Source organism: Micropterus dolomieu, linkage group LG22, assembly GCF_021292245.1.
Source record: "Micropterus dolomieu isolate WLL.071019.BEF.003 ecotype Adirondacks linkage group LG22, ASM2129224v1, whole genome shotgun sequence".
Classification (NCBI taxonomy): Eukaryota; Metazoa; Chordata; class Actinopteri; order Centrarchiformes; family Centrarchidae; genus Micropterus; species Micropterus dolomieu.
In genome coordinates this window covers 16,173,308-16,184,756 of record NC_060171.1, presented here as the reverse complement: position 1 = coordinate 16,184,756, position 11,449 = coordinate 16,173,308, and the positions used below count along the sequence as shown (strand labels likewise).

At 41.9% G+C, this 11,449-nt stretch overlaps 2 protein-coding genes and 1 long non-coding RNA gene across 3 annotated transcripts in view; 2 read left to right on the top strand and 1 right to left on the bottom strand.

Moving 5' to 3' along the window:
* LOC123961189 overlaps nt 1–9,666 on the bottom strand; it is a 15,328-nt gene extending 5,662 nt beyond the window's left edge. The window contains exons 1-8 of the long non-coding RNA XR_006822680.1: nt 9,552–9,666; nt 9,124–9,289; nt 7,679–7,830; nt 6,869–6,984; nt 4,988–5,053; nt 4,748–4,906; nt 4,446–4,615; nt 3,577–3,636 (exon numbers count right to left, since the gene is read on the bottom strand). This is a non-coding gene — a long non-coding RNA (uncharacterized LOC123961189). The remainder of the gene's footprint in view (nt 1–3,576; nt 3,637–4,445; nt 4,616–4,747; nt 4,907–4,987; nt 5,054–6,868; nt 6,985–7,678; nt 7,831–9,123; nt 9,290–9,551) is intronic.
* The window catches only part of LOC123961184 (transient receptor potential cation channel subfamily M member 1), a 22,553-nt gene extending 11,108 nt beyond the window's left edge, over nt 1–11,445 (top strand). The window contains exons 9-27 of the mRNA XM_046036333.1: nt 3,410–3,482; nt 3,594–3,694; nt 4,465–4,641; nt 4,758–4,892; nt 5,026–5,076; nt 5,622–5,762; nt 5,862–5,891; nt 5,988–6,280; nt 6,560–6,788; nt 6,906–7,037; nt 7,151–7,282; nt 7,379–7,507; nt 7,604–7,855; nt 7,958–8,132; nt 8,782–8,802; nt 8,896–9,040; nt 9,148–9,353; nt 9,555–9,687; nt 9,769–11,445. Of these exons, the coding sequence (XP_045892289.1) occupies nt 3,410–3,482; nt 3,594–3,694; nt 4,465–4,641; nt 4,758–4,892; nt 5,026–5,076; nt 5,622–5,762; nt 5,862–5,891; nt 5,988–6,280; nt 6,560–6,788; nt 6,906–7,037; nt 7,151–7,282; nt 7,379–7,507; nt 7,604–7,855; nt 7,958–8,132; nt 8,782–8,802; nt 8,896–9,040; nt 9,148–9,353; nt 9,555–9,687; nt 9,769–11,146 (3,933 nt within the window). The 3' untranslated portion in view covers nt 11,147–11,445. The remainder of the gene's footprint in view (nt 1–3,409; nt 3,483–3,593; nt 3,695–4,464; nt 4,642–4,757; nt 4,893–5,025; nt 5,077–5,621; nt 5,763–5,861; nt 5,892–5,987; nt 6,281–6,559; nt 6,789–6,905; nt 7,038–7,150; nt 7,283–7,378; nt 7,508–7,603; nt 7,856–7,957; nt 8,133–8,781; nt 8,803–8,895; nt 9,041–9,147; nt 9,354–9,554; nt 9,688–9,768) is intronic.
* trpm1b (transient receptor potential cation channel, subfamily M, member 1b) lies at nt 120–1,855 on the top strand. Its single transcript, XM_046036336.1, has 5 exons — nt 120–328; nt 617–741; nt 847–1,018; nt 1,362–1,536; nt 1,628–1,855. Exons 1-5 carry the CDS (start codon nt 163–165, stop codon nt 1,770–1,772), a joined length of 783 nt encoding a protein of 260 aa, XP_045892292.1. The 5' UTR covers nt 120–162; the 3' UTR covers nt 1,773–1,855.
* Nucleotides 11,446–11,449: the final 4 nt, after the last annotated feature.

The following is an 11,449-nucleotide window of genomic DNA, read 5'->3' as shown; positions in this document are numbered from 1 at the left end:
TTTTTTTTTTTTTTTTTACATCTGACTGTTGTAAAGAACTTACAGCAATCAAAGTGACTGTGTGGTTTGATTAGAAATACGTCACAATACTCTACTTCTTCTTTTCTTTCCTAGTATATTCGAGTCACCTATGACACCAAGCCTGACAACCTCCTGCACTTGATGGTGAAGGACTGGCAGTTGGAGCTGCCCACCCTGCTCATCTCCGTTCACGGAGGTCTCCAAAACTTCGACCTCCAGCCCAAACTCAAGCAAGTGTTTGGCAAAGGCCTGATCAAAGCCGCCGTCACCACCGGGGCTTGGATCTTCACGGGTGGAGTCAACACGGGTAGGACAGTTCAGGATAATGCTTTTAATGTTCACTTAACAAATAACAGTTTGTGACATTTGAAGATTACCTTTGCTCTAAATTGTCCATTACATAATACATATTCTGCAATTTCCTGGGAGAGATTTGACAAACCCATTGTCATAGGTTTAAGCACTGTAATTAGAGCTTTTGTGGGAAAATTCATCACAAATGACCATCTGTGTGGATTTTGCGTGTCCCATGATGTGGCCCCACAGTTGAAATAATCACTATTCATGTTGCTATATTTTGTTCTTTGCACCTTAGGAGTGATCCGTCATGTCGGAGATGCCTTGAAAGAGCATTCCTCCAAGTCACGAGGGAAGGTGTGCGCAATAGGAATTGCTCCATGGGGGATCTTGGAAAACAAAGAGGATCTTATCGGAAAAGATGTGAGAACATTTGCAGCTTTGCATTTAGTTTCCAAAAAAAGGGACCCTTTCTTGCCAACATTTCTTCTTGAAACGTTTCAAACTAATGTATTTATCTTTTCCCAGGTAACCAGACCCTATCAGACGATGGCGAACCCGCTGAGCAAGCTGGCTGTGCTCAACAACAGCCACTCCCACTTCATCCTAACTGACAACGGCACCTGCGGGAAGTATGGCTCTGAGGTCAAACTCCGCCGGCTGCTGGAGAAGCACATCTCCCTGCAGAAGATCAACACGCGTAAGTCAAACAGTCCTCCGGAGACGTCATCATAACACATACCCTATCCTCCATGGTTTGTGAGTGTGAGCCAGAGGCTTGTTGGACATGTGGATGGAGAGCTCCTCTGTGACCTGTGGGCTTCCCTTTGTCATCCTATGCCTGGAGCTCGGATAAGGCAGGGACAGCAAAGGGATGCTCAGCTGTCACCACTGACTTCACTCCCTCCCTCCTCTGGTTTGTCTGTTCTGCTCTGACATTTCATTCCCAAAGTTCTGTTATTAAGGTAAAACTAAGGTGACACTATAAAGCGACAGTTAGGTATTGGATGGAAGGACTGACTATTTCTGGCTGTGTGTTCCAGGTTTGGGTCAGGGGGTTCCTCTAGTGTGTCTGATAGTGGAGGGAGGTCCTAACGTGATCTCCATTGCACTGGAGAGTCTGAGAGACGAGCCTCCCATCCCCGTGGTGGTTTGTGACGGCAGCGGCCGAGCTTCTGACATAATTTCCTTTGCACACAAGTTCTCAGAGGACGGAGGGTGAGATTTTGGATGATTTGTCCTCAGCTGTACTTTGATATCATATTTCTGGTAAAAAGCTAAAATGCTATCCTTAAATATCCTTTCCCAGCCTGGTTAATGATGATGTCAGAGAGCAGCTTTTGGTGACTATTCAGAAGACTTTCAATTACAGCAAAAGCCAATCGCAGCAGATCCTGCTCATGGTTATGGAGTGCATGAAGAAAAGGGAATTGGTGAGTAAAAGAATAAACTGAGTAAAACCCCCATAAAAGTGAAAAATAAGGTGTTCGTCTCTTTAAGCTCCACATATTTCACATTTATCTTGTAAATGAAAAAAACATGCCTGTGTCAATCAATAAATAATTCTGAGTTGCCAAGCATCTGGTCTCCATCGTCATTCATCCACTCCATCTGTGTATGTCCATTAACATATTGAATAAAAATAATCCCCACAGTATCTCCTTTTTGTTGTGGTCGTGTGTGGTATGTCATGTAATCTGGGGAATTCGCAGCTTCACTGTAGGTCATCATCAACCCTCATGTATAAGCACACTGCTGTAAAGTGGTGGTTCCACGGTGTTAAAGTGTTTACTTCAGTATAAACAATACAGCGCCTGGTGCCACACACCCTGGTAAGAGTCTTCACAGATAGCAGATTAATCCCTGAGCTGAGAGTGTTTCTCCAAAGTGTTTCTCCTAGGTACATAAATAGCGGCGGCAATTTGTGCATCTCCAGCAGATTTCTGTATAGGCATAATTGATGTGATTAGTAGTTTGTAATACCCAGCGCACATAATCTCCAGACTCCATACATTTGGGTGGGAAAGATCAGCACACACTGCCACCTGCTTAGCAGAGACTCTAACTTCATCCATTCACAGTAAGCATGCAGCACACAGATGGAGAAGTGGATCCATCTCCCTAATCCTCAGCCAGGTTCCTCTCTTTCCACTCCCCGGGCTCTTTTTTCAGTCCCGAGTGCAATCACTTCACCAGCTACTCTGCATCCTCTATCCCCGACGTATTAGACAGCCTAATGCTCCAACACACTCAGATAAGCAACTTAAACAGCTTTTTTCCAAATATCATACCGCTGTGGCCTTGTTTGCGTACCATTTAGTTATCAGTGATACCCGACCCAGACAATGTGACAGAACCGCCAAGTTGTTTGAGCTCTTTATATGCAACTAAGAGGCCACGCTATTGCCTGCTCTTAATCTAAAGTGCCATGACTAACCTACAGGTGAATCAGTGTCACTGTATGGTCCCCGCATAATCCTTTCATCCTAAGTGCATCCCATGTGAACAGCTGGGTTACACAAATAAAAACACTTATTTAGAAGGCAGAAATGCGCTGTGATGTAACACCAGGATATAACATTTGACTGAATTAGGAGTTACCCATTATAAAAGTCTCCCTATTTTCAAAAAACAAAGCGCACAGCTCACCCTACAACGGTCTGAAAGAGCAACACACGCATTGTCTTCATACTGATGCGATACTCATTATTAATGCATCCCGAGACCAGCTCTGAAATCTCTGGCGCCGTGCCACATATTCATGCCAACCTAATCCTATTTATCATGGCCGCACATGTGACCGACCCGTCAGCGTAATTTCATTCGATATAGTCGAGTTTATGACAAGAAAAGCACTATCACGCTGTCTGACAAGTAAATTAGCTGTTTGTGCTGGAAAGGTCAGCCACGGAGTCCTGCTGAAAGAATCTCCTGTCAGTTGACGCCACATGTTTACAGCTACAGTTAGAGTGGCGTTACATTCCTGGCATGAATTCACTCATTCATTCGTTCATCAATTAATTTATGTGGTTTGTTATTAACTGAGTCAACCATTGGAGTAAATGACTTCCTGTTGTTTTCTTACATGTAGATCACAGTTTTTCGGATGGGTTCTGAGGGACAACAAGACATTGAAATGGCCATTCTTACTGCCTTGCTAAAAGGTATTATCTCAACAGTATATGTGCATGTACACCTATTACATCATAGCGGTACATTTCTTTAAATCTAGACAGATAATCAATTTCTCTGCCCTACCTTTTCTTTTGCTTTAGGCACAAATGCTTCAGCAGCTGACCAGCTCAGCTTGGCTCTGGCCTGGAACAGAGTGGATATTGCTCGCAATCACATCTTTGTTTACGGACACAACTTACCAGTGAGTGGTGCTCACATCTGAATAGTGTAAATGAATAATTCCACACGAGTGCACTAAAGTTGCAAAGTTGGCAAGGATGTGGAAGAATTTGGTGTTGAAATCCAAAGAATCATTTAAAATAGAGTTGCTTAAAGTCCCCCTCCACACAAAAAAGTGTTTTGCTCTTTGTTACTTCATGTGGATGTTTGAGCTTCACTGTGCATAATGCTGTATGTGCAGAGTTTGACACTAGTTTGACATTCATCATCAAGGAGGAATGTTTCTCTGAGTTTAAGGCATGTACCTGTGACTATGATTTTATGACATCACAAGGCAATCACAGTTCAACGTGAAACATTCGGCACACATGCACTGACAATGGACCTTTTCAGTAAAGCAGGAGACAAATTGTGTCCAGCAGTTAAACTTTTGAAATTGAGATTGAAAAGATTATGGATTTTTTAACATGGGAGACGTAGATGTAATTTTGAGAGTTAACAGAGCTTTTTTTGTGGAAAAATCATATCACACATGAATTAATTATTAAGAGCAGAATCATTTTTATATGCCTTCAAACATGTCTGGAAGGGATCTTTAGACAACAGTGTGTACTTATAGGAGAAAGACATATAGCAGAAAGACAGAAAGATCTGTGTTGCGTTTCTCAGATGCACACAATTCCAATGATTTAATGTAGTCATTAATGTAGTAATAGAAAGAGACTGATGTGTTGATGATTAAGCAAAGAGGAGCAACAGCTTTATTTATTTACCTTATTTCTGCTTGGCAAGCCTGCCAGTGCCATCGCCAACACTACAACCACTGTAGCTGCAACCCAGGAGAAGCAAAAGAGTCCTGCCTGCGCTCCTCGCAACAAAACCCGAGGAAAGAAGGGGAAGGGGAAAGGAAAGGCAAAGCCTGAACCTCCGGAGGAAACAGACCCTAGGAAGTTGGAGATGAATCGTTGGGTAAGAGTGGGATTTATGAACAAAAAACTCTCACTTCAGTTTAAAAGATGAGAATACAGTGAAGGCTATGATGTGTAAATAAGAATCCGTCTGTCTTATGTATTACTTTCTCTCAGGTGAACTCTCTGGAGCAGGCTATGATGGATGCTCTGGTGCTGGACAGAGTGGACTTTGTCAAACTGCTCCTTGAGAATGGTGTCAATATTCACCACTTCCTCACCATTCCCAGACTGGAGGAGTTATACAACACGGTGGGCCTGGCACACTGCAGCAAATGAAAATGAAACCAATTCTCAATCACTCAAAACAGATATAAAAATATAAAGGGTTGACATTTAATACTAACCTTCTTCCTTCTCCTCTCTTCTCCGCTTGTCTCCGCAGAAACTTGGCCCTGCAAACACACTGAATGCTGTGGTTAGAGACATCAAAAAGGTAAACTGATATTAGTTTTTCTGATTATATTTTATCTTGAGACTAGGGCTGAACAATATGGCGAAAATGTTATCATTACATGTCATTCAATATCAATAATTATCACAATAAATGTCAAATCATTATTTCTTTCAAGTTTTCAAGGCTGGTTTTTGCTCCAGAGTGAAAGTTGAAGAAACCAGATAATTGTGGTTTTAAACTATTCGTTATGGTCAGAACATGACAAACACTGGACAAACATTGGATCACTTAACAAATCTGAGGTAGAACATTCAAAACAATTCTGATAAAACCTTTTTTCAACAAAGAGTAAAATTAAATAAAACAATTTTTTCAGTCCCTTTTACTCAACAAAAGAAATATCTTAATAGAAAAATTAAGTCCCAATTTGTTCGGGATTCAAATGATTTAAATCAAACATTTATCGAACACTTCTTATATTGTTATTGAGGTACATTATATCGTGGTAATTATCATTATTGTTTTATTGCCCAGCCCTACTGGAGACACTTGCTATATTATATATTACTCTGGTGACTCTGCAGGGAAACCTTCCTCCGGATTATCAGATCACTTTGATTGATATTGGTCTGGTGCTGGAGTGCTTCATGGGTGGAGCTTACAGAAGCAATTACACCAGGAAGGCTTTCCGCAACCTCTACAACAATTTGTATGGACTTAAAAGGGTACGCATGGGTGGAAGAAAATTATTGATAATGGCTTGTTCATCATATTAAGTAAAGTTTGAAATTAATTATTGTGTTTTTCGTTCTCTCTTCTTGCAGCCAAAGGCACTGAAGCTTCTAGGAATGGAGGTGGGTCCTGTCCTTTACACATCAAAATATTCTCAAGTGCTGAAACAATACAACCCACATAGCAGAATAATATTTCACATGTTTTCATTTTGCTAGGATGATGAACCTAGGACGAAAGGCAAGAAAAGGGCAAAAAAGAAGAAAGAGGAAGAGGTGGAAATTGATGTGGATGACCCTGAGGTCTGTCGATTCAAGTTCCCCTTCCACGAGCTGATGCTGTGGGCAGTGCTGATGAAGCGACAGAAGATGGCGCTGTTTCTGTGGCAGCGAGGAGAAGAAGCGATGGCTAAAGCCCTGGTGGCCTGTAAACTGTATAAAGCCATGGCCCATGAGTGCTCTGAGAGTGAACTGGTGGATGACATCTCCCAAGACCTGGAGAACAATTCCAAGTCAGTTCATATAACTAAAAAAGTTTTAGTTATAGTCTCACAAGGTATTTTCTCAAGATAGATATGATATGCACCTGTGTGATGCATATCACTCTAATTTCAGCACCTTTACATTGGTTTCTTTTCCACAACTCTAAATAGCTTTGGTTCACTTTATAACATATAATTTAATTAACTTAAACTTCTCTTTTGCTTCTCACACTTCTACATTTAAGTTTTTGTGATCTCAAACTCTTTTGCTATGTAGAAATGATGGTTTTTGTTCCCTCTCTTTCGTAGAGAATTTGGCCAGCTGGCCTATGAGCTGTTGGACCAGTCCTACAAGCATGATGAACAGGTGGCCATGAAACTCTTAACATATGAGCTGGTTAACTGGAGTAACTCCACCTGTCTGAAGCTGGCTGTGGCTGCTAAGCAACGTGACTTTATTGCCCACACCTGCAGCCAGATGTTGCTCACTGACATGTGGATGGGCTGCCTACGTATCGGCAAAAATCCCGGCCTCAAGGTTGTCGTCACACAATATGTTTTCCATTAGGCACCCATAAAAAATATTTCCCAATAATAATAAGAACATCACATACATACTGTATCTTGTAAAAACTATGATCATTTTCTCCTCTAGGTTATTCTGGGGATCATCTTTCCTCCTCTGATTCTACTGCTTGATTTCCGTATTGGAGATGATGCATCCTATCATGTACCTGGAAGCAAAGAAGAGGGAAAAGATAAGGATGACGACACAAAATCCAGCAAGGTTCACACTGACCTTGTCCTATCAATTTATTTTAGACATGAGGTTTATATTCCTTTCTTTTTCAAAAGTGAAAAATGATGAGCTGAAACAGAGAGTTTGCTGTTATGTTGTAGGACCCTAATGCTGATGCAACTTCCCGAAAGGGGGATGAAGAGGAAGGTAGCACTAATGTCCGCAAAATCCCAATTGGCAAAAGGTTCTTTGAGTTTTATGATGCGCCCTTCACCAAATTCTGGTTCAACACAGTAAGTTTCCTTCATGTGTGCAAGAAGAATTTAATAAATCTTTTTAAACCTAAAGTGTAGTGACTTAAGTTTCATTTTGATGTTTTCTTCTTCCAGATTTGCTATCTGTGCTATTTGATGCTGTACAACTACATAATCCTGGTGAAAATGGAGCGATGGCCCTCTCTGCAAGAGTGGACTGTCATTGCATACATCCTCACACTTGGCTCTGAAAAAATCAGACAGGTACAAGCCATTTAATATGATCATTTTGATCCAATCCATTTTATGTGTTAAATATATTTTGTGGTATCTGCATGACCTTTAAACCCTGGTGTCTAGATTCTGATGTCAGAGCCGGGGAAGCTGAAACAGAAGATAAGTGTGTGGCTGGAGGAGTACTGGAACATCACAGACCTGGCTGCCATTTCTACCTTCCTTCTTGGGCTAATGCTGCGGCTGCAGAATGAACCTTATATGGGCTATGGCAGAGTCATCTACTGTATTGACATCATCTTCTGGTACATTCGCATATTGGACATCTTTGGAGTCAACAAGTATCTGGGGCCCTATGTGATGATGATAGGGAAGATGGTAATAACATTCAGTGTTTCACTCTGAGTGTAACAAATCATGTGAACATCGTCTGACAGACACGACATGCATACAAATTTATATTTGTTTCTTGTCTTTTAGATGATAGATATGATGTACTTTGTGGTGATCATGCTGGTGGTGCTTATGAGCTTTGGGGTGGCTCGGCAAGCCATCCTTCACCCTGATGAGGAGCCAACATGGCGCCTGGCCAGAAACATTTTCTACATGCCCTATTGGATGATCTATGGAGAGGTTTTTGCGGACTCGATAGACCGTAAGACTAGAATTCATAGTAAGATTCTGTTTCCTGATTCTGGGCAGATGATCAGTGTTATATTCACATCTATTTCTTAAATTATGTGATGTTTAGTAATAATACATTACACAATACTTTGTCTCCCTCTGCTGGCATATTTATAATAGGCTTTTACTTCAATACATGGTAATAATTTTCCATTGAGGAAGAGCACAATAGGTGTAATTATATCATTTCTTAAATCACGATCATCTGCCCTTAAGTTTTTCTCTGTCAACGTTTCTTCTGTCAGGGTGAAGGAAAACAAGCAGTATTGAAAAACTAAATTTGCAGGCTAATTAAACATCAATAAACAGTTATTTTCGGAGGAGGTTTGTTTTAATATACTGTTGACATTGAAAGCTGCATGTTTGATTCCCTCAATCTTTAAAGCAATTGCTCCACACTCGTTTTAAAAAACATAAAAATTAGACATAAAGTACAGCAGTTATTTTTAGTGTTTGGTTAATGGCAAGTAGGAGAAAAATGTTGATGATACTAGTCCACTCTTGCATGGACATCAGCTTGACCTTGACAGAAGTATGATATAAAAATCCTATGTTTATTGATTTTAACGCTTTGTCTCAATGTTTCTGTGCAACTGCACTTTTCTGGGAATTTCTCCAAGTCTATGCAATGGAAATCAACCGTGAGTAGTCTTCAAGTCAAGAATGTAATTCAAATCGGTTAGCTACAGATCTAAAAATAATTTCTAGAGCTATAACCTTCTTTTCCTTTACAGCTCCATGTGGTGAACATTTATATGACGAGGATGGGAAGAAACTGCCTCCATGTATCCCTGGTGCCTGGCTTACACCTGCTATCATGGCCTGTTACCTACTCGTGGCAAACATTCTTCTGGTCAACTTGCTCATTGCAGTGTTCAAGTAAGTTTATGCCTCGATGTCTGGTCTAACGGCTGGTCTATTATTTTACAAGAAACATCTATTACGTTACAGTGTGCACTCACTGGTCTTGGTTTCATGTCCCACAGCAACACTTTCTTTGAGGTCAAGTCCATTTCCAACCAGGTGTGGAAGTTCCAGAGATACCAGCTGATCATGACGTTCCATGACCGTCCCATCCTGCCACCACCTCTAATCATTTTCAGCCACCTCTACATCCTCTTCAACAGGCTGTTCCGGCGATGTGCCAGGAAGAAACAAGAGGGAGAGCTGGATGAGAAGGATCGCGGACTCAGTAAGTCGCTCAGATACCTTACTAACAGAAAACAAATACAGACAATTTAACTAAATTGCTATTTCACTGGTATTCACATGGGTCTTGTTTATAAATGTTTCAAAGTATATAAGTACTTTGAAACATTTATAATCAGGTCCCAAGTGGTAAACTTTTGTCTCATCCTGGATAACAAAAAAGGTCACGATTTGTTTGTACCAGAGCTTAGGCTGAATCCAGAGGAGCTGAAAAGTCTCTACGAGTTTGAAGAACAGTGTGTGGAGGAATATTTCCGTGAGAAGGAGGACGAGCAGCAGTCCTCCAGTGATGAACGCATCAAGGTTACCTCAGAAAGGTGAACCCCCTTTTCAAGTGGAGACATTTCTAAGCGTGTTGATTATTGCTTATACTTTTGTTTCTCTGGTGCTCTTTGCAGAGTTGAGAATATGTCCATGCGTCTGGAGGAGGTAAATGAGAGGGAGAACACTATGAAGGCCTCCCTGCAGACGGTGGATCTGCGCCTGGCCCAACTGGAGGAGATCCACGGAAGAATGGCAGTCGCCCTGGAAAAGCTTGCAGGGGTGGATAGACTGGAGCTGACTAGAACCTATTCACGAAACTCCTCTGTGTGTGACCCCTCCTCCCTACTTCGCCAGGGCAGTATTAACAGTGCTGATGGTTACAGTCTTTACCGCTTCCACATGGACATGGAGGAGTTTGCAGCGAAGCCGAAGGATACTGATGAGATAATTAAAACTGGTGTAGAAAGACCAAGGAGTCTGCAGAAAGCCTCCAGTATTTGTACTCTCAACACAAGGGAAGGAGGTCAGACCTTTGAGGTTGGTGGTTTGGAGAGATCGCAACCACCAAGTTCAGGCGTGGACATTCTTATATCTCCATGTGAACAAAAGCCTGCTTCTGCTGAATCAAGTAATGAGACCATAGCTAACATAAAACAAGGCAGCACAATGCTGCTAAATAGACTAACAGATAAGGATAGACTAAAGCCTTCTTCCCCTCCAAAAAGGGCCAAATCCTTGAGATACTATCCAGCCGAAGACCAACCCACCTCTCCTTTGACAAAGAGAAGGGCCATGAGCACCATCGTTATCAGCCCGCCTGATGAACCAGAGGAAGGAGCTGAACCCACACAGAAGGGCCTGCTGCCACAAAGAACATCCTCTTCCCCAAAGAGGACTAAATCTTTGCGATATCTTCCTACTGAAAGCCAGACTTCCCATGTCACAAGGGAGAGAGCTATGAGCAGCATCATCTACAAACCTGCCGAGGCAGATGATGACGTGGCGCAAACTGCAGACCACAGATCAGTGGTGGAGCAGGCTCCTAAAACACCAAATCAGTGGCCAGCAAACTTGGAGTACCAGGTGCACCCCAGCACTACTGGCCACATGCCTAAAGTGTCAACAGTCAGAATGCTTGCCCAGCAGATTCAAAGTAGCAATGCACCTGCAGAATGTGAAAAGGAGGACGATCAGACCGACCATATTCCTTTAGAAAGTAAGGGAGCTCTTCCAGTAACAGAGCCAATGGGAGACCAAACAAAGACGAAGGCCAAGAGAAACCTCTCTGACACTACTGAGTATCTGAGTGTAGCTGATGAAAAGTATTTGCCGTCCCACAGGTCACACAGTTGGAATGAAAGCGAAAGGAAAGCAAAGTGCTCGATGGGTAGCAAGGAGTCGAGAGCCTCTAGCAGTGAGAGAGACCTTGTTGAAGCCTGCAGGTTGGCAGAGGAGGGTGTGGGAAAGAAGATGGCGGCTAAGAAGAGACAAGATCCACAGGAAAAGAAATAACAGCCACAGAGAGAGGGGACCGATGAAAGCATCCACAGAGAACAAGAAAACAGAATGAAAAAAATATATATTTAGTAGCGGAACTGAATGCTACCAGTCAGTCAGAGAACTATGAACTTTGAGGTAGCCTGCCACCTTCTGAAGATCACCACTGACTGAGTTCATGGATGACAAAATAATGATACAAATAGAATGACAGTGATTAAAATAACCAAACTCTTTTTTCAGATTTTCAGTCATACAGTTAAAGCTAGGGTAGGCAATTTGTTTCAGAAGCATTTTTTGTTATATTTGTTGAAATTC

What these genes read in the sequence shown, in the direction of transcription:
- trpm1b (XM_046036336.1), top strand. Translation starts at nt 163, where the DNA reads ATGGTGAAGGACTGGCAGTTGGAGCTGCCCACCCTGCTCATCTCCGTT. An exon ending in CACGGGTGGAGTCAACACGG is followed by an intron (nt 329 to 616) that starts GTAGGACAGTTC and finishes TTTGCACCTTAG; the next exon opens with GAGTGATCCGTCATGTCGGA. An exon ending in CCTGCAGAAGATCAACACGC is followed by an intron (nt 1,019 to 1,361) that starts GTAAGTCAAACA and finishes TGTGTGTTCCAG; the next exon opens with GTTTGGGTCAGGGGGTTCCT.